The sequence below is a fragment of the Phaseolus vulgaris genome, chromosome 11 (genome assembly GCF_000499845.2).
Source record: "Phaseolus vulgaris cultivar G19833 chromosome 11, P. vulgaris v2.0, whole genome shotgun sequence".
NCBI lineage: Eukaryota > Viridiplantae > Streptophyta > Magnoliopsida > Fabales > Fabaceae > Phaseolus > Phaseolus vulgaris.
Genome location: NC_023749.2, coordinates 11544184 through 11564351, shown reverse-complemented (window position 1 = coordinate 11564351; position 20168 = coordinate 11544184). Strand labels below are relative to the sequence as shown.

At 32.6% G+C, this 20168-nt stretch overlaps 1 protein-coding gene across 1 annotated transcript; it reads left to right on the top strand.

Moving 5' to 3' along the window:
* Nucleotides 1–1093: 1093 nt before the first annotated feature.
* On the top strand, nt 1094–6090 carry LOC137823521 (probable beta-1,3-galactosyltransferase 2). The gene is made up of 11 exons (XM_068628701.1): nt 1094–1794; nt 2688–2787; nt 2874–2944; nt 3042–3253; nt 3366–3426; nt 4062–4134; nt 4224–4344; nt 4585–4672; nt 4768–4893; nt 5241–5350; nt 5495–6090. Exons 1-11 carry the CDS (start codon nt 1685–1687, stop codon nt 5641–5643), a joined length of 1221 nt encoding a protein of 406 aa, XP_068484802.1. The 5' UTR covers nt 1094–1684; the 3' UTR covers nt 5644–6090.
* The last annotated feature ends 14078 nt before the right edge of the window (nt 6091–20168 follow it).

The window sequence follows — 20168 nt, the reverse complement described above, 5'->3', positions numbered from 1 at the left end:
CAATACCTGTCTATTCTCCAATTTTTCAAATAATTTTGGAAAATATGGCATGTGGAAGATATTTAAAAGATGAGGAGAATGGAAGAGGTATACATTTAAAGGAATCTGGATAAAGGGGTAATAGATATGGGTTTGTAAGGTTATGTTAAGTCAATAATGGTAAAATGGAATATGTGAAGGAGGAAATGATTAAGAGAGGGTTGAGAATCTTAAGAGTAAGATTTATGAAGGAAAATACGGTGTTAATTACAGGTCAGAAGGGTGAAGATGTAGGTAGGATTATTGAAGCTAATAAAGATTAACTTGGAACCATATTTGAAATTGCAGGGAATAAGCTGGTGTAGGTAAGATGCAGACCTCTACTATTATCTTTATGATCTTTATGGAATGAACATTGTCTTATTAATGTGGTGGCTCTCATAGGCTCCCTGGTGTCAGTTGATGAAGTTACACTGCTATGTGAGACAACAACTCCTTTATTTTTAAGCTTCAAAATAACTAAGAGAACCTGGAAAATGTGTGATAGGTGGGTGGAAGTAAGTTCATTACATCATAACGTTAACTTTTAACATTTCCATCTAATGAAATTAAATGGAAAACAAAACATAGCATGAAAGGGATTATGGGTAGCATGGGGATAGGGAACCATAGGCATTGGATGATATTTAGGCAAGGAAATATAGATGTATGAGTATGACACAACTTAATGCTGAAACACAAACTTTTAGGTATTATATTTTCATATTCAGACTTGTACTAGTGCCTAGTGCAATGCTTAAAAACACTGAAATATAAACCGAGCTTATGGCACTGGTGTAGAGAAAATAAAAAGAGTGCTACAAAAGATGGAATAGTAATTTAAATCGTGAATTGGATGCCAATTGATAAGAGGTAGGAGGGGATTTGAGGTGATAAAGATTATAACTTTTGGTAATCTGAAAAAATGGGATCTTTGTGAGCATGAAATGGTTAAAAATAGCAAGTTATAAGTGACTGAACCACAAGGCTAAAGTAGTTAATTGATAAGGATAGAGAAAAGCTAGTGTGTGAAATTATAAATTTGCATACACATTAGTTAGGGCAGGGAGAGAAAGGGTGGATGGTATTTTGAGTAGTTTATTTATTACTATTGTGTGGCACTTTTCACATGTTACACAGTGAAGCAAAAGAAAAATGGTTGGTTTGGTTGAGGAGGTGTGGTTAGGAAGTGTGTGAGGAGAAAGAGAGGGACATTAATGTGATGACAAGAACATGTACTGTTACTAGAGAGTTTCCATTGAAGAGAGGAAGGGTAGGACAGGGATAGTTTGGGCATTACAATAAATGTAAAACTGGTTGGTTAGCTAGTCCCTTCAACACCCTTCAACGTCCTTTACCACACCTCCAAAGACACACAGAATAGAAATCACACCAAAACTAACCTCAACACCTTCATACATACCATAAAGCAAACCAACAACAACAAATTACAACTTCAAAAACACACATCATCTCTCTGTTATTCTGTTCTGTTTTTTCTGTTCTGTTCTGATTTTATCTGTCTTTCTCTTTCTCTCTCTCCTCTCTCTCTGCCCCCCTTATATTCTTCTTCTTCTTCAGAAGGTTCACTTCACTTTCAGAAACCCAGTTTCTCATCTGGGTTTTTGCCTGTTGAAGTGCCAAGTTTGAAGATAATATAAAAAATATGACTTGGAAGAGCAGAGGAGAATTCCCTTCTAGGAGCGTTATTTCGCAGAGATGGGCACTGTTTTTGTGCTTGGGAAGCTTCTGTGCTGGAATGCTCTTCACTACCAGGTTCCTTACTTTTTCCAACTCCTATTTCTCCATTTCGCACTTTTTTTTATTCATAAATGATTATTTCTTTTGGGTTTTTAAGTCTGATTCATTCTGTTTTGTGAAACGAGTTCGTGTATTCTGAGTTGTTTGTTTAGTCTTGTAATCACTGTTCTCAGATCTTTATGTGTTTGCGTGATTAATTATTGGCTTTCGTGTGTTTGATTCGTTGACTTGCTTGTGTGTTACTTTTCTTGTGTATCTTGCGTCCATTGAAGCTCGTAGAAGAATGGATTTAGATCTGGATTCAATTGCCATGAATAATTCTAAATCATAGTAACCTTCGGTTTAAGATTTCATCTTTACACTGTAGGATTGACTCTTATTGCTAAGTCAACTATGGCGTCTGGTCTCAATTCCTGGTTCAGTTCTCATTGCTTATGTTTTCTCAATCTATCTGAAAATTTAACCGCTATCTTTAGAGTAAAAAGCATCTATGGGTTGAGTCTAGCAAAAGGGACTAGTCTCATATTATGGAATCCAGGTCCGAATCTCCATTGAGAAAAGCTTCTATATTTAATGTCCAATTGTATTTCGTTCAAGATTGTCCCCAAAAGGATACTCGTGGGAAAAAAAGGAACAATGTTTAAAAAGGAAAAGAAGATACTTTGTATGTTACTTGGCACTTTCGTTTTTCCCCCTATGGTAGTAGTTGTGTAATAACTATATCTGTTAACTTTGAACCTGAAAAGAGGTTTGGTTAATTTTTGGATCTGGCTTGTTAATATTTCAGACAACTTGTTTGTCGGTGAGATAGATTTTAATAAATGTAGGTTCATTGTATAATCCGGTAAAGTGGTTATTATGTCATGGTACTTTTTTTTTCTGATGAGAAATGTTAATGTTCATAACAGGATATGGACTATTCCTGAAAACAACAAAGGACTAGCCCGACCAACGGCTGCAGAAGCTGATAAATTGAATGTAGTTTCAGAAGGTTGCAATTCCAGAATTGTAAGCACCGATAATCACGTGGTTGCTGAATCTTTTCTACTTTTGAAATCTGAAATTCATTAATTTTTTAATGATGTACCCTTTAGATGCAAGAATTGGAAATGAAGCGCGATAAAGACATTTATGGTGAAGTTTACAAGAGCCATAATTCCATTCAGTAAGTTATATGCAGAGCCATGATGATACTATTATAAGTCTTGTTAGTATTATTTTGTTATTTTTCATGTCAAACTTAAGGGAGAGTATTGATGTAGAACGTTGGACAAGACTATTTCAAACTTAGAGATGGAATTGGCTGCTGCAAGGGCAACTCAGGAGTCTCTACGAAGTGGTGCTCCTGTTTCTGATGATATAAGGATGAGTGAATCATCTGGTAAGAGAAAGTACCTTATGGTCATTGGTATTAATACTGCATTTAGCAGCAGGAAAAGAAGGGACTCAGTTCGTGCCACTTGGATGCCACAAGGTTTATAATTCGACTCCATTTCTCAATATTTTCAGCTTTCTTTTTCACCATTTTATCTAATTTACTGGTTACGTTTTGTGATGGATGGTTCTTTTGTTAACGTGGAAAATAGGTGAGAAAAGAAAGAAGCTAGAGGAGAAGGGCATCATCATCCGCTTTGTAATTGGACACAGGTAGATATGCCATCTCTATTTAAATGATTTTGTAACATAATTAGTGACTTTATCATGCTTTTGTCTCAATCCAAAATCAACATGCTTTAGTAAAAGATTGCATGCAATTATTAAACCTTCATGCATTCAACTATGAAGTTCAGATTCACCTCTTAAATATTCGACACCGACACTCATATGACACGTATTAATGAAGTGTTAAATTCAACAAATATTTGTTGTGTTTTTGACAATTCTAACACGATTTCAACACAATTTTAAAAATGATAAATACAGTGATTTTCTAAAAACTCACACTTAATGTATAAGCTTTTATTATGATTATATAAATAAGGATCAAATCCTTTTGAACCAGCAGTGAAAAATATCTTTCTGCCACAAAGAAAAAACCCAGTCATACTTGTTTACATAAATCTTGATTGTTACTTTATATAATTCATAATAATATAATATATATATCCGTGTCCCATATCTTACATTTTGGAGATTACACGTGTCGAAGTAACCGTGTCCGTTATTTTAGTGTACCGGATATGAGGTGCTACACAAATATGACACATCCATCAATTTATCAATCATAACCAATGAATATATTTGACGAATTATAATTGATCTTTTTTTTCTCCTTTATCTAGTGCTACATCAGGGGGTATTCTTGACAGAGCTATTGAAGCTGAGGACAGAAAGCATGGAGATTTCTTGAGGCTGGTAATTTGACACATGCGTTCCTTTTTGCTTCAGTGCTGCTACCTCCACATCCATGTCCCTTTCCACTTATTTATACTTTGTTTATGCAGAATCATGTGGAAGGATACCTTGAATTGTCAGCAAAAACAAAAACTTATTTTGCTACTGCTGTGAACTTGTGGGATGCTGATTTCTATGTCAAAGTTGATGATGATGTTCATGTAAATATAGGTATTAATAGTTCTAAAAAATCTAAAACTCTCCAACTGTATGTATAAAATTAGCATGAGGAGTTGTTGTTTTGTAATTAACCAATCCCTTTCTTGGGCGTAGAACGTGTTCAATTGTTAACAATGTAATAAAATAACTGTACCACCAAGTCCTAGCATGAGTTTCATGTTTCCATAATAAGTATGCATGATATTGTTTTAACATGTACTTTCTATTCTGAGTCTCTTCTTTCTGCTTCAGCAACACTGGGGGAAACTTTAGTTAGACACCGATCAAAACCACGGATATACATTGGATGCATGAAATCTGGGCCAGTCCTATCTCAAAAGTAAGAAGTACTTGTCTTTTTATCTTTGTTTTTGTAGAGTTGAATTGTTAAGGCCTTTTGACTTAAGCTTGTTACCCGCCTTCCTTGTTGTACAGAGGAGTAAGATACCACGAACCTGAGTACTGGAAATTTGGAGAGGCTGGAAACAAGTATTTCCGACATGCCACAGGGCAGTTGTATGCCATTTCAAACGATTTGGCTACATACATATCAATTAACCAGTAAGTTATAATTCATCTCATTTTTTAGAATTCCAAATGTGAGTTTGTATCATATTAAGTAGAAATGTGCTTGAAGAGCAATATGTAAAAAAGAAAACTCACATATCCATCAGTTTAAGGTTTTTATTGGAAGTGATGTCTTGACTTTCTTATATTAAATTTTCATAGCTCATTGGTGCTGAATTACCTCGACATTTTCCCACAAAAGAAGACCCACATAATACCCATTATAATACCATAAAATTCCTGTAGTATGAGTGTAATTACATATATAAATTGAATCAAATCAATGGGCTAAAGGGCTCTAATATTGTGTTCTCACCCCGTGTGTTAATGTTTTGTTTCAGGGATGTTCTTCACAAGTATGCCAACGAGGATGTGTCACTAGGATCTTGGTTTATTGGACTTGATGCGGAGCATATAGATGATAGAAGACTTTGCTGTGGCACTCCTCCAGGTGACTATTTTTCCAGAATATATAGATCAAATTGTGACTCTTAAAAGACTTATATGATCACACCATTACCTATATGGTTTGGTTTCAAAGTATCATCAAAAGTCAACACTTTCAAACTATTAATTTGGTCACTCTTGCTTGCAGATTGTGAGTGGAAGGCCCAAGCAGGCAACATTTGTGTTGCATCGTTTGATTGGAGCTGCAGTGGAATTTGCAGGTCTGCTGAGAGGATTAAAGAGGTACATAGGAGGTGTGGAGAGGGTGAGAATGCTTTGTGGAGTGCCTCTTTCTAGGAGGTGACATTCTCACATTGGAGTTCTTCCTAACTCAGGAAGATTATATTACTAAGGCAACATGAATCAAGCCTGCAAGATTTTTTTTTCTCTGTTTCTATAGTTTTGTGCAGTGTAGTGAAATGTTATTTTACACAAGAAATCAGTTGTGAGAGAGTGTTTGAGAGAGAATATGATGCTTGCCCCCATGGACCTTCTGCATTTTAAGAGGAGATTGACCATGGTAGCAGAGCTAGTAAGAAGAGGACGCACGAGATGCATAGTCCACATCATATCCATTCTTTGATGCTTGAAGGGCCACTCGGTTTGTTCATAGTTCCATGGCTATCAAGCTCCTAATAAATAGAGATATAATTGGTGGCTGTTGCTGCCTTTGCTTCTTCTGCCTCAAGTTCATTTTTCTGTTTTGGTTGAAATCAAATGATTCAATGATATCTACTTGTTCTACATCTAAATTTGGCACACCCAACATGTAAGTCCACTGAAAAACAAAAGGAAAAAGAAAGAATAATTTGAACTTCAACCTTCAAATAAAGATGGTAATTGGTAATTTTCTTAAGGTATATACTACTTCAACCTATAATTGTATTTTTTTTTTTAAATTACTCTTCTTCGGACTTTCTCTCATGAATAGTTGCTTTAATATGAATATTTTTATCTTATGAATTTCTAATTGCAGTATTTGTTTGACAAAATAGTTAAACATAAATTTTATTATGATACTTATTAACTGTGAAAAGTGAACAAAAGTATTGTATAAAAATATAATATATAAATTGATTAAAAAATGTTTTAATATAAATAGTATAATGTTACTTTATTCATACTTGTATACTATATTTATCATATTTTATCATTAAAGTTCCAATATTTTAAGATATTTTTGTTAAATTAAATAATTATCTGTTAATACTTTAATTCTATCACAATATTCTTAATAAATATATAAGTAAATATATGAATATAAAAAATAGTTATGATTTAATTACATTGATAAAAAAGACAGTCTTCATGAAGTTATCGTGACAAAAAAGTAATATGTATATTTTAAAAACAAAACGTTAAAGTAGCGTAGGAAGAAAAGAAAAGAAAAGTTTAATTTTAATATACGATTACTGTAATTGTATGTCACCTTACATATAATGTTTAGTAATTATTACTATAAAAGAAAATATGCTTTACTTATGCAATAACCTACACTAATTCAAATTGATGCAAAATCTTAATAACGATACCCATTTATTAAGAGAAGTTTGTTTTCAAGATTTTATATTATTGAAAATGTATTTTGAAAATTGTACTCAAATGCTAATATATCTATTGGTATTCGTTATCAATCAACCATTACAAGGAATGTATTAAGATAAGATAAAAGTAAATTAACATAAATTTAAACTGTAATGCAAATGTTAATAATGGGACATAACTTAATCTCGATCTAACATGTGTCCAACAAAATCTTATAAATATGTTTAATAGTTAAAACAAATGTATTTTATTGTTACCATATTTATTACGTTCAATTACGAATAATTTAGTGTTGAAAAACATTTTACAGATACATTCCTCACTCGAAATCAAAGGTCGAATATTAAATACAAAAATGAAGAGTGGGAGGAAATATCATTGTGATCAATGCGAGTTATTGTCTTAAAAAAAAATGTTATGATAAAAAATTGTTCTTAAACATAAATAATATGTTTTGTTAAATTTTCATATTTCTAAGAATAGTTTTAAAATTCTAAATTGATTAAAATAAATAAAAAATAAAAGTAATAATAGAGATTAAAAAAATCCTTATTCCCATGAAGGTATTCTCACCCCTTAGAGCAAAAATAAAATGTGTACAAGGACATGTAGCTTTCCTGAAAGTAAAATATATCGAAAATATTTTTTACAATGTTCTAACAAACATAAGTTTTACTTTCATTTTCTTGAAAATGAAAAAAAAAATGAGTGAAACAAATGCCTCCTAATGTTTATTAAAAGACAAAAATACCACGTTTGCAAGTTGTTTGTTTGGTCATACATAATTTTTTATTGTTAAGTCAAGTCAATTAAATATGCTCCATGATGGATTATTTGTATGTACCTGAAAATTGCAACCTATAAATTACTTGATCATCACGTAGGTTGTGGTTCCTTAAATTAAAAGGCAGGGTTGTTCAAAGTGCTCAAATAACTGGTTTAGGAATTTAAATTCTATTGAGAAAAAAAGACTAATCAAATAAACTTATATAAATATTACAATTAATGAAAATGAATATTCCTTGTCTGATGTTGTGCATCAAATGAAGCGCACGTAATCGTATGAAATCGCAAAGGAGAAAGGGAGGTTCTGATGAACCCTAATTGCAAATGAAAAAGAGACAATGACTTAAGCATAAAAGAGAGAAAAACAGAGAAAACAAAATACAAAAAGAAATTCTTATTTACTTGTGTATTAGAGAGTAAAATACATGGTGTATATATAAGAAAAAGACTAAGACCTAGCTGAAACAAAAAAGGAAAGTTGAGCCAAACAAACAAAGCTATCCTTCACTAAGGGTGCCCTTGAGGTAACACAAAATACGTGAGACAACTTGTTGATGATGAGTTGTGGGTGCAGATATGAATTGGCTTAAATTGTGGATAACAAAGACGATGTCAGGTCGTGTGTTGGTTAAGTAGATTAGACGTTCAAGGAGTCTTCTGTATTGGGAAGTTGCATCAGCATCAAGAGGGGAGCCTTGATCGGGAGAGAGACGGGAGGTATGAGTCATAGGGGTAGCCACAGGTGCATAGTCAAGCATGCCAGTTTCGTGAAGAAGATCAAGAGTATACTTGCGTTGACTTAAATGAAGACCAGAACTGTTGCGAGCAATTTCCAGTCCCAAAAAGTAAGTGAGATTACCTAAATTTTTTATCTTGAAGTGATGGTGAATGGATGCAGTAATTGTATTGATTTCCTCTGTGTCATCGCCAGTTAAGACCAAATCATCAACATAAACAAGAATAACAGTGAGTTTATCGTTATTATATTTAAGAAAAAGATAATGATCAGCAACAAAAATAAAGTAGTTATTTGATAAAAGTAGAAGCTTGCAAACATGCAAAGACCGTTGAAGCTTGCAAACATGCTGGGAAGAAGGAAGAGAGAGGCCAGGTGGGGGGGTCATGTATACCTCTTCATTGAGATCACCATGAATAAAGGCATTATTGACATCAAGTTGTTTTAAAATCCAATTTTTGGTAGTGACAATAGCAAGGAGAAGGCGGAGGGTAGTGAGTTTAGCAACAAGTGTCTAAGAAATCAAGTCCTTCAAGTTGGTTGAACCCTTTGGCAATAACTCTAGCTTTGTGGTGCTCAACAGTGCCATTAGAATGGTATTTGATTTTATATACCCATTTACAACCAATAGTTTCCTTTCCTAGAGGGAGAGGGGTAAGTTGCCAAGTATTGTTAGCAGCAAGAGCTTTAAGCTCATCTTGCATGGTAGATTGCCAAGAAGCATGTTTAGAGGCTTCGTTATATGTCCGAGGTTCAGGATGAGAATTGACAGAGGAAATAACATTTTTAAAATTGGAAGATAAGGAATTGTAAGACAAGTAATTATGAATAGGATATCTACTACTTACAGTGTTGGTTGCAGTGTGGAAATCCGTAAGATAGGCAGGTTGTCAATGAGGACAAACTGATCTTCTTGGAAATTGGGGTGAGGTGCTTCTTGGAGATGCAGGCGGTGATAATTTTGGTGGAGGTGCAATGTTGGATGCAGGAGCATAGACACTATTTGTTGGAAGATCAGAGGATAATGAGGTTGGTGGAGGGACAATATTGGGTGTAGGAGTAGAGGCACATGGCTCGTCAGGAGGTGCAGTATCAGATTAAAAATCAAAAGCAAAATTATATGCGTTAGAAATAGGGAGAGATAAAGTGTTAGGGTCTTTGGGCAAGCCACTGTCCAATTTATATGGAAAGTGATTTTCATGAAAGATTACATGTCTTGATATCTCTATGCTATGAAACTTTAAATTTAAGATAATATAACCTTTTGTATTTTGCGGGAAGCCAAGAAAAATACCTTTGATAGATTTATCATCTAATTTTTTTCCTATGTGCAGTAATGGTACTAGCATAACAGAGACAATCAAACACTTTTAGAAAAGAAATGTCATATGGTTTTCCAAACAACTTTTCATGAGGAGTGATGTTATTAAGTAATGGAGTAGAAATAACATTTATTAAGAAAACAACATGATTTACAACAAATTCCCAAAAAGTAGGAGGAAGATTTGCTTGAAAAAGTAAAGTTCAGGTTACATTTAGTATGCATTGATGTCTACGTTCTACAATGCCATTTTGTTGTGGTGTTTCAACACAAGATTTTTTTATGTATAATTCCCTCTGAAGCACAAAAATTTGACATAGCAAACTCAACACCATTATCAGTACGAATCGTTTTGATATTAGTTTTGAAATGATTTTGAAAGAAAACAGTGAAGTTAATGATGTGTTGATGCACTTCAGATTTGTTATGCAGCAGAATAACCCAAGTATAACGCGAGTAATCATCAGCAACAGTCAAGAAACGAAAACCTTGCATAGAAATTATGGAACATGGTCCCCAAATATCAAAGTGTACAAGATCAAAAATAGCAAAGGTAACAGTATTACTTAAAGTGAAAGGAAGTTTTCTTTGTTTTGCACGACTACAAGTGTCACATACATGATGAGTATCAACAGTAATAAAAGAGTATTGTTTGCTTAAGACATGTAATCTTTCAAGTGAAGGGTGTCCTAGTCTATAATGCCACGGTGTTTTGTTCGTGATATTACAATTAATAAAAGGAGCAAAACAATGTGGTTTAGAACGACTAGAAGCAGGAAAGGTAGTGACAAGGTACAAGCCAACGGTGGTTTTAACTGTACCAATCCTCTCTTGGGTGAGATTGTCGTGTATAATGCAGTGGGTTGAAGTGAAAGTTAAAGTGCATTTAAGTTGGTATGTGAGTTTAGAAACAAATATTAAGTTTAATTGAAAATGAGGCACATATAACACATTAGACAAATAAAACTTATCAGAAAAACGTATTAAACCATAATATGTGGCATAAACAGTTTGGCCATTTGGAAGACTAATTAAGACAGGTTTAATTTTAGTATATGTAGTAAAAATGTTCAAATTGTGACAAACATGATTCGTGGCACTAGAATCAATAATCCAAGATTCTTTTATAACAGATAGTGAAGAGAGAAACTTACATGTTGAAGAATGCTCAGTATTGGGGATTTCATCCGCAGAGAAGGTGCCGACTTGATTAATTTGAGTGTGAGGGGCAGGATCCTCAAGGTTTTGCTGACGCAAAATGTTGGTAAGGAATTGACACTGCTGTGATGTAAGTTGAATCTCATTTACATCTTGTTCTTTAGGAAAAAGCTCAAAAAAAAGTGTCAGTAGTAATCATATTATTGGCTTGGGATGTCCAATTGGTAAATTTGTAGTCAGGAGGGAACTCGTGCTTTTTATAACAGGTGTCGACAGTGTGGCCAAGACGATTACAAAAAGTGTAGACTTTTCTAGTAGAAGAAAACTTTGAGGTTTTAACATTACCAGAAGGAAAACTCACTTTGTGAAAACAAACAGCCTCAGTATGACCATATTTACCACAAAAATTGCATGTAATAGTGTGACTACTATTAAGACTATGAAGACTAGGGTTTTCATTCAACATTGCCTAAGAGATTTTTAAACTCAATCAAGATTTTGAAAGAGAACCGAAAAGATAACCAAGAACAACAAATGAGGGAAATAAAGATCAGAGAGAAGCGCAGCAGAGCTGTGATACCCATATTACAATTAATGAAGATGAATATTCCTTGTCTGATGTGGTGCATCAAATGAAGCACACGTAATCTCACAAAATCGCAATAGAGAAAGGGAGGTTCTGATGAACCCTAATTGCAAATGAAAAAGAGACAATGACTTAAGCATAAAAGAGAAAAAAACAGAGAAAAGAAAATACAAAAGAAATTCTTATTTACTTGTGTATTATAGAGTAAAATACATGGTGTATATATAAGAAAAATACTAAGATCTAAATGAAACAAAAAAGAAAAGTTGGACCAAACAAACAAAGTCCAATAATTTAAAACAGAAAAACTAAATATGTTAACAATAAAAAATCACGAATCCATTTTCAATTCAGAATCTTAACACAGTGAGTTTATGACTATTTTTTTTATATATTATTTATTTTATTTTACTTTTATCTAGGACGAGACTAGCAACTTATATTGAATTTTATAAAAATATTTTAATAATTTGATACATAAAGTAAAGTAATGGGAGTGTAAGAAAATGTTGCAGATTACTATAATCATTTCCCAAAAGATTACTGAATAGTGGAAAGTGAATGAGTAGCAAGAAGGCACAGAAATGGAAATGGGCACTGATTGTTCTTGGTACAAATTCATTGCAGAAAGCAGCAGAAAACACGTGCAAAGACCAATACTAATACTCCAGAATTGTACTCAAATTGTACTCAAACTATACTCATATATGAGCTTTCTAAGCACTTGCAGCTTTAGTTTTTCTGTGTCCAACTCTGATGAAACTGATCTTGTTGAGTCACCAACTGCAAGTTTTGTTAATCCCTTCTAAAAAATAGAAATACATGGCAGTTATTCCAGATTTCATGTTAATTAATAGTAACGTTAATTTATACTATATATAGGTGAGTAATTTTTATAAGATAAATCAGATATAAATTTATTTTTGAAATATATTATAAGAAAATTATGATTAATTTTAAATATTAATAATAATTAGTTATTATATTTATTAAGATACATATGATTGTATAAATTAAATAATTATTAATATTTAAAGTTATTTTTATTATTAATAAAAATTTATAAAATAATTTTTAAGTTATTATCTGATATTAGTTATTAAGATTTTAATTATTTATTACTTTATATTATAAATTAGTTTTATAATAATTAATTTATAATTTAAAGTAGTTAGTACTTAAAATTTTGATAACTAATGTTAGATATTAATTAAAAATAATTTTATATTTTTTTAGTAATAATAGATACTTTAGATATCAATAATTTTTTAATTTATAAAACAATATTTAATTTATTCAATAAAATAATTAATTATTTTTTATTTCTAAACTTTATTAATATTTAATAATTTTTTATAGTGAATATAAGTTCTTAATATAAGTGAGAAGAGTACATTACAAATTCTAGAAGAACTAAAAAAAGTTAATTTATAGTATATAAATAAAAATAATTTTTACTTTATAAAGATTAAAATTGAAGAAGAAATATTATTATTGAATATCGTATAATATATTTCATACACTATTATATCTATTGGATTATATTAGCTAATTAAAAATAGGAAACAATGGTTAAAATTCACCATAATAGTAAGTATACTCAGTCTAAAAGTTTTTCAAAATCCAATTTTAAATAAGACAATTTCATAGCTGTAATATTCTTTCTTGGGTGTTGCCCTCGATATGTCATGTTTTAACTTGATGAAGTCCAACTCGTTTTAGTAATCTAGTTAATAAGTTGCTCATAGATTAATATTTTTTTTTATATATTATCTTGTCTTTGAACTAAATCAATATTATTTTAATTATTGACAACATTTGCCATCACATGAAAAGAATATTATTAATAAAAGAAAAAATATACAAAAATATGGAAAGACTATATCAAAAACCCATATATTAAAATATACCTAAGGAAACTATACATATTTATAATAAAATCTAAGAACATACTAAATGGAAGCCTTTTATACCAGTGAAATGATTTTGTATAAATAAATTCAAAATTAACCAACTTATCAGCATACGCATTTTCTTCACGAAAAATATGACTAATCATAAATCTGATTTTCTCACTGTCAGTCTAGTTTTTTTCTTAAACTTTTGTTTCATATTAATCAATAGTAAAATAATAATTTCACACTAACATTTTGTTTTAGTATTTTTTCTACACTAAACATTTTATTTGTTATTGTTCTAGTATGTAAAAAATGTTTTCGACAATGATTATTTTTGTTTTGATTGATATAAAAAATATCTATTTTTTATTTACATAATTTTACCATTTTTGGCTTAGTGTTTAAGTTGAATTAATTTGTTATAAAGGTAAAATAAATTTGATGATATAATGGAACCATTGAAAACAAATCAAGTATTTGAGTTTTTGAGATTATTTCTTCTTGATTTTTTTATGTAAGATTGCTATTTATATAAAAAACGAATTTTCAATTAACATTAAAATATAGTAAAGTTAGAAGAAATGTAGGTTCTTTTATACAATTATTAGCAGTTAACAATTTATTAAACAAATGTCATAAGAAAATAAGAACAACAGAAATGGAAACAATTTTTTATTCAATATAAAAAATGAAATAAAAATAGAAATTGAATCAGAAATAGAAGAACCATTAAAATCATAATTGAAAGAGATAATAGATGGATTAAAACGGATCATTTCTTCATATAAATTTAATTATTAGTGAATAAATCAATTAATCTATGTAGGCGAAATTCCTATCATTAAATTTTGATTGAATTAGATTTAATCAAATAGATTTCAGTAACCTAATTAATTATAGGATCTGAATCTCATCAGTTAGAATACAAGTTCAAGCAATTTGATACCAAAATTCAATTTAATACAACAGTGTGTAAGAATTGATTTTTATATATTTAGGCTTGCATACCGGAATACACCCGTCAAGTAATATGAAATGTCACATAAAGAATACAAGAGAAAACGAAAAGACAGATATTGAAGAGAGAAAATATAACAAACAAAATTAAAACCTTTTAATTAGAGTTTACTTAATCTCTTTACATGCTCTTGTTGTAATTGTAAATCTAATTATAAAATCTTTGTTACTAGATCTCCTAAATTTGTAGTAAACTTATTTTTTTCTTTCTCTTAGTTTCAATTGAGAAAAATATAAAAGTAGTTTCAAAGATGAATTTTTTCTTTAAATCTCAAACAAAATATTTGTTTTAGTATATTTGTTTTAGTACACCTAATAGTCTTATATGGTTTAGGAGTTGAAGTCATGAGCAATTTGAATATACATTCATCATTTAATCTTTTAAAACTTCTTTTAATAACAAAACCATTATGAAGCTTCAAATTTCTAAAAGTTATCTTGGATATGGTGATTAACTGTAAGAAGTACCTTGGATGTGGTGATTAACTGTAAGAAGTGCCTTGGATGTGGTGATTAACCTTAATAATATATTTCAAAAGACTTAAGATTAGAAAATGTTATATGTGCAGATGAAGAAATGGTATGCTCAATAGTCTCATATCATTTAGAACTCTATATTAAAGATAATTTAAATATATTTTCCTTTTAACATCTTGTAGAGGATGGCAGGTTGAATGGAGGGAATATGAAGATCTTGAAACAAGTAAGTAAGCCATTGGATCTATCATGTTGTGGCAGCTAGTGCTCTATATTCGGCTTCAGAAGAACTTCTGGATATCGTCTGTTGCTTCTTTGATTTCTAGGAAATTAGTGATTCACCTATATAAATAGCAAACCCAGTTACGGATTTTATTGTCTTGGGACAAGTAGCCTAATCTGAATCATTGTAGGCTTTGAGTTTAAGAGAGCTTGTTGCTAACAAAAAAAGACCATGACCAGGTGCATTTTTTAGATAACGAAGAATGTGAAAAGTTGCTTGACGATGTGCTGTTGTGGGTGCTGAAACAAACTAACTTAGTTTGTTCACGCTGAATGCAGTATCTAGTATGGTATTTGTCAAGTAGATAAGTCTCCTTATCAAGCGGCGATACGAAGATGATTCTGTTGCAGCTAGGGGAGAACCTTGAGTGATTGAAAGCTACGTGGAATGGACCATGGGTGTCGGAACAGGTGCACAATCAAGCATTTTGGTCTCATGTAAAAGGTCCATTGTGTACTTCCCTTGTGATAGGTGAATGCCAGCACTGTTGTGGGCAACTTCTAATCCCAAAAAGAAAGTCAGATCATCCAAGTTTTTGATCTTGAAGTGTTGATTTAGCATCGTGGTAATGTGAATGATTTCCTCAGAAGCATTGCTAGTGAGGACGAAGTCATCAACATACACAAGAAGAGCAGTTATGTTAGTATCATGTGTTTTAATAAATAAGGAATGATCAGCAGAAGATAAAGTATAACCATTAGCAAGCAAAAATTGGGATAATTTTGCATACCATTGCCGACTAGCTTGGCGTAGACCATCAAGGGAACTGCAACGTAGGAAAGCGGCTTCACGTAGACCTCTTCAAGAAGATCACCATGTAGGAAAGCATTCGTCCAGTTGCTTAAGGATCCAGTTGTTTAAGGATCCAGTTGTTTAACGCCGCAAGAGCGAGGATCAGGCGCTGGGTGGTCAGCTTCACAACATGAGCGAATGTGTCAAGGAATTCTAGGCCTTCAAGTTGTGTATAACCTTTTCGCGACCAGTCGTGCCTTGTATCGATCAATCGTCCCGTCTGATTTGTGTTTGATCTTGTACACCCAACGACATCCAATAGCTTTCTTTCTTGGAGGGAGAGGCATCATGGTCCACGTGTTGTTGGCAGAGAGGGCAGCAAGTTCAACTGCCATTGCTTCTTTCCAGCAGTCAAGTTTGGAAGCGTCCTCATAATTGTGGAGTTCCATGAAAGAAGAAAAAGTAGCAATAGTATGTTTAAAATTAGAAGATAAAGCATTATAAGATATAAAATTATTAATATGGTATTTAGAACTTACAACATTTGTGGATGTGAAGTCGGTATGAAAATCTTTTAAGTAGGTGGGGACTCTCCTAACCGAGTGGATCGTCTAAGAGAACTAGGACCCGTGTTTGCAGTGGGCATCACATGGCCAGTGGCAATGTCATTATTATCACAGAAAAAATCATACATGGAATTATAAGATGGAGGAACAAGTAAAGATAAATTGTTGGGACTCTCATTAGCATCAACTTTCATTTTGTATGGAAAGTGATTCATAAAAAATAGTATGTCTTGAGATCTCAATTCTATGATTTTTAAGGTTGAGGAAAAGATAACCTTTAGTGTGTGGTTGAAAACCAAGAAAAATACCTGAGACAACCCTATCATCCAACTTCTTTCTATGAGATGTGATGGTGCTTGAGTAACAAAGACAACCAAAAACACATAAAGATGAAATATCATATAAAGTACCATTTAATTTCTTATAAGGAGTCATGTTCTGCAACAAAGGAGTGGTGATGCAATTGATAATAAGAACAACATGTAAAACAGCAAAATGCCAAAAAATAAGAGGCAAGTTAGCTTGGAAAAGCAAAGCACGTGTGACATTAAGAATATGTTGGTGTTTGCATTCAACAATAGCATTTTGTTCAGGTGTTTCTATACAAGTTTTTTGATGAATAATACCCTTTGAGGAAAATAAATTAGTCATAGCAAATTCAGCCCCATTATCAGAACGTATAATCTTTATAGTGGTTTGAAAATGGTTTTAAACATCATAAGATAAAAACACTACTTATATGAGTTTTGGTTTCATATTTTGTTCACATAGGAAGCACCCAACTATACCGAGAGAAATCAGCCACAATAATTTAAAAAAATACCGAAAACCATGCATGGAAATAATAGAACAAGGGCCTCAAATGTCCATATGTAAAAGCTCAAAAATTTTAAAAGTAGTGGAATTGCTTAAAACAAAAGGGAGCTTTCTTTGCTTTGCTTTATGGCAAGTATCACACAGATTTGTGTTTTGAACAAAAATAAAAGGGTACTGAGATCTCAATACATGTAATCTTTCATTAGAAAGATGTCCCAGTCTATTGTGCCACATATTAGTATCCCTTGAAATAAAATGAAAAGAAGAGACAAAATCGTTGTGACATGTCTTTGAAAAACAAAAGCATGGAAAACATACAAGCCATCTTTGGCCTCAACTGTACCTATCTTCTCTTTCGTTCGATTGTCCTGTATCACACATTCCTTAGATGAGAATATCAAATGACAATTTAAGTTCGAAGCAAGTTTAGAAGCAGAAACCAGATTAAAAGTGAACTCAGGTACATACAAGACATTGTTTAGATAAAATTTGTTACTGAATGCAACAGTACCAGAATAGTTAGTGTAAAAGCGATGTCCATTTGGCAAACTGATAAGAACAGGCTTAATACTTTTATATGATGTAAAATCAGACAAACAAGTGCAAACATGGTCAGTGACTTCTGAATCTAAGATCCAAGAGCCTTTAATATTAGTATAAAGATTCGAGATAATGGTATTACCAGTTGGAGAATCCTTGTGCTTGGTGTCAACAGTAAAAAAGCCAACTTGGTTAGCTTGTGCTGGAGGCTGACTCACAACATTACTTGTTGTATTTTGCTTGATTAAGGCATATAGGACTTGAAGTTGTTGAGCTGTGAAAACAGAATGCATGTCTCCATTTTCATGTTCTTGTTGACAATTCTCAGAAGAAGTACCATCTGTTAAAACAACATTAAGTAAATGAGTAGTCCTATTAATGGAGAAATTATAACCAGGGGGAAGCCATGTTTCTTGTAACATGTATATATTGTTTGACCATTCCTACCATAATGAGTACAAATTTTCCGATTGTTACTGAATCTAGAATTCTTATTTTCTTGGTTGGGAAATCCCACTTTTTTGAAACAGATGTTCTCAGTATGACCCAATTTCCCACAAAAAGAATATGGAATAACAGAATTACGGTTAGCACTAGCATGGTGAATATTCAGAATCAAAAAATTACTTGCCAATTGATGTTCTTGCTGAGCCACAAGAGAAAAGATTTTCGAAATCGGTGGAATTGGTTCCATAAGGAGTACGTGAGATCGTATGTTGCTGAACTGATCATTAAGCCCTCGAAGAAATTGCATGACTTGATCTTCACATTTTCTTTGACTAATAACAGAAGCTACAAAACACGTACACTTATATTGACAAACACATATAGGGTTAGGTCGAAAATTGTCGAGTTCATCCCAAATGATTCGGAGTCGTGTAAAATAATCAGTTACACACAAATCATTCTGACTTAAAGAAGACGCCTCTAATTGCAAATCAGAAATTCTAGAGAGGTCACCTTGAGAATACCTAGTTTTCAAATCGCTTCAAACATCAACAACATCCATCCAAATTACACTCTGTCTAATAGGGAGTGAGACTGAATGTACTAACCATGACACAACCATGTTGTTGCATCTTATCCAAGACGAATAGGTGGGATCGTTCGCTGGTGGGCAGGGATGTGTGCCCAGGACAAATTCCACTTTATTCTTTGCACTTAGCGCCGTTATCACAGATCTACTCCAAGAATGATAATTTGTCGAGTCAAGAACCGGGGAAACTAGAGATGCCGCTGGGTTTTCACCATTGTGGGTTTATGACTCACCTTTCCGTTTTCTTGTCATAATTGGGAGGTTAATTGCCACAATCAATTGCAATTAATTGGAGATTAATTGCCGCAATCAATTGCAATCAATGGGAGATTAATTGCCGCAATCAATTGCAATCAATGGGAGGTTAATTGCCGCAATCAATTGCAATCAATGGGAGGTTAATTACCATTAATTGTATTTATTATTGTTGTCTCCTAGAACCACTATATATAGTGGCTTCCTTCAAGCAATGTAACACACAACAAACAGCAACACACACTTCCTTCCCTCTCTCTTTTCCTATACTCTCTATTTTTGCTCTTGGGTGTAAGTGTTTAACCCATATAGAGAGAATTTGTTTTGGGGCTATTTATCATTAGCCTGAGATTAGCCTGAGAGGAATTCATTGTACTCCCAGTACCATTATAGTGGAAGTTTTGGCTCTCTCACCGCTGGTTTTTTACCTCTATTTAAAGGGGTTTTCCACCTAAAAATTCTGGTATCATTCTCACTTTACTTGTTACTTTAATTTCTCATAATCTTTGGTTGAAATTATCACGCTTCCGCACACGATATCCCTACAACCATGATGGAGATAGAGATAACTATTCGTAGAAATTTCCGTCGTAGCCGATCTTGTTGTTCGTTCTTCTGCCATTTTGCTGAGAAAGAACAAGAAAAGAACGTAAATACAGAAAAATCAAAAAAGACGAAGGAAGGAAAGGAAAAACAGAGCACGCATCAGAGCTCTTCTTGAAGAGCTCTGATACCATAACAAAATAGGTGTTGATCCTGTGGAAGCAAAAAGGGAGATGAAAGGGACTAGTCACCCTTAATTGAAAGTCAAGAACACAGAGAACACAAATGCTTGAGCAGAGAAACCCTAACAAGATTGATGCAGCAGTGAAAACGAAAAGAGGCGTAAGAGAACAAAAGGGAAAAATATTATTGTGTATGTATCTGATACCGGAGAAAAGGAAGGGTATAAAAAGAAGAAACCAAAAGTGGGCGTGTAGGTCAGCCCAAAACAGAGAAGGCCCAAAAGAGCCTAAATAAAATACAAAGAGTATATATTTTATCATATCTTTCAAAAATAAAATCCTCAT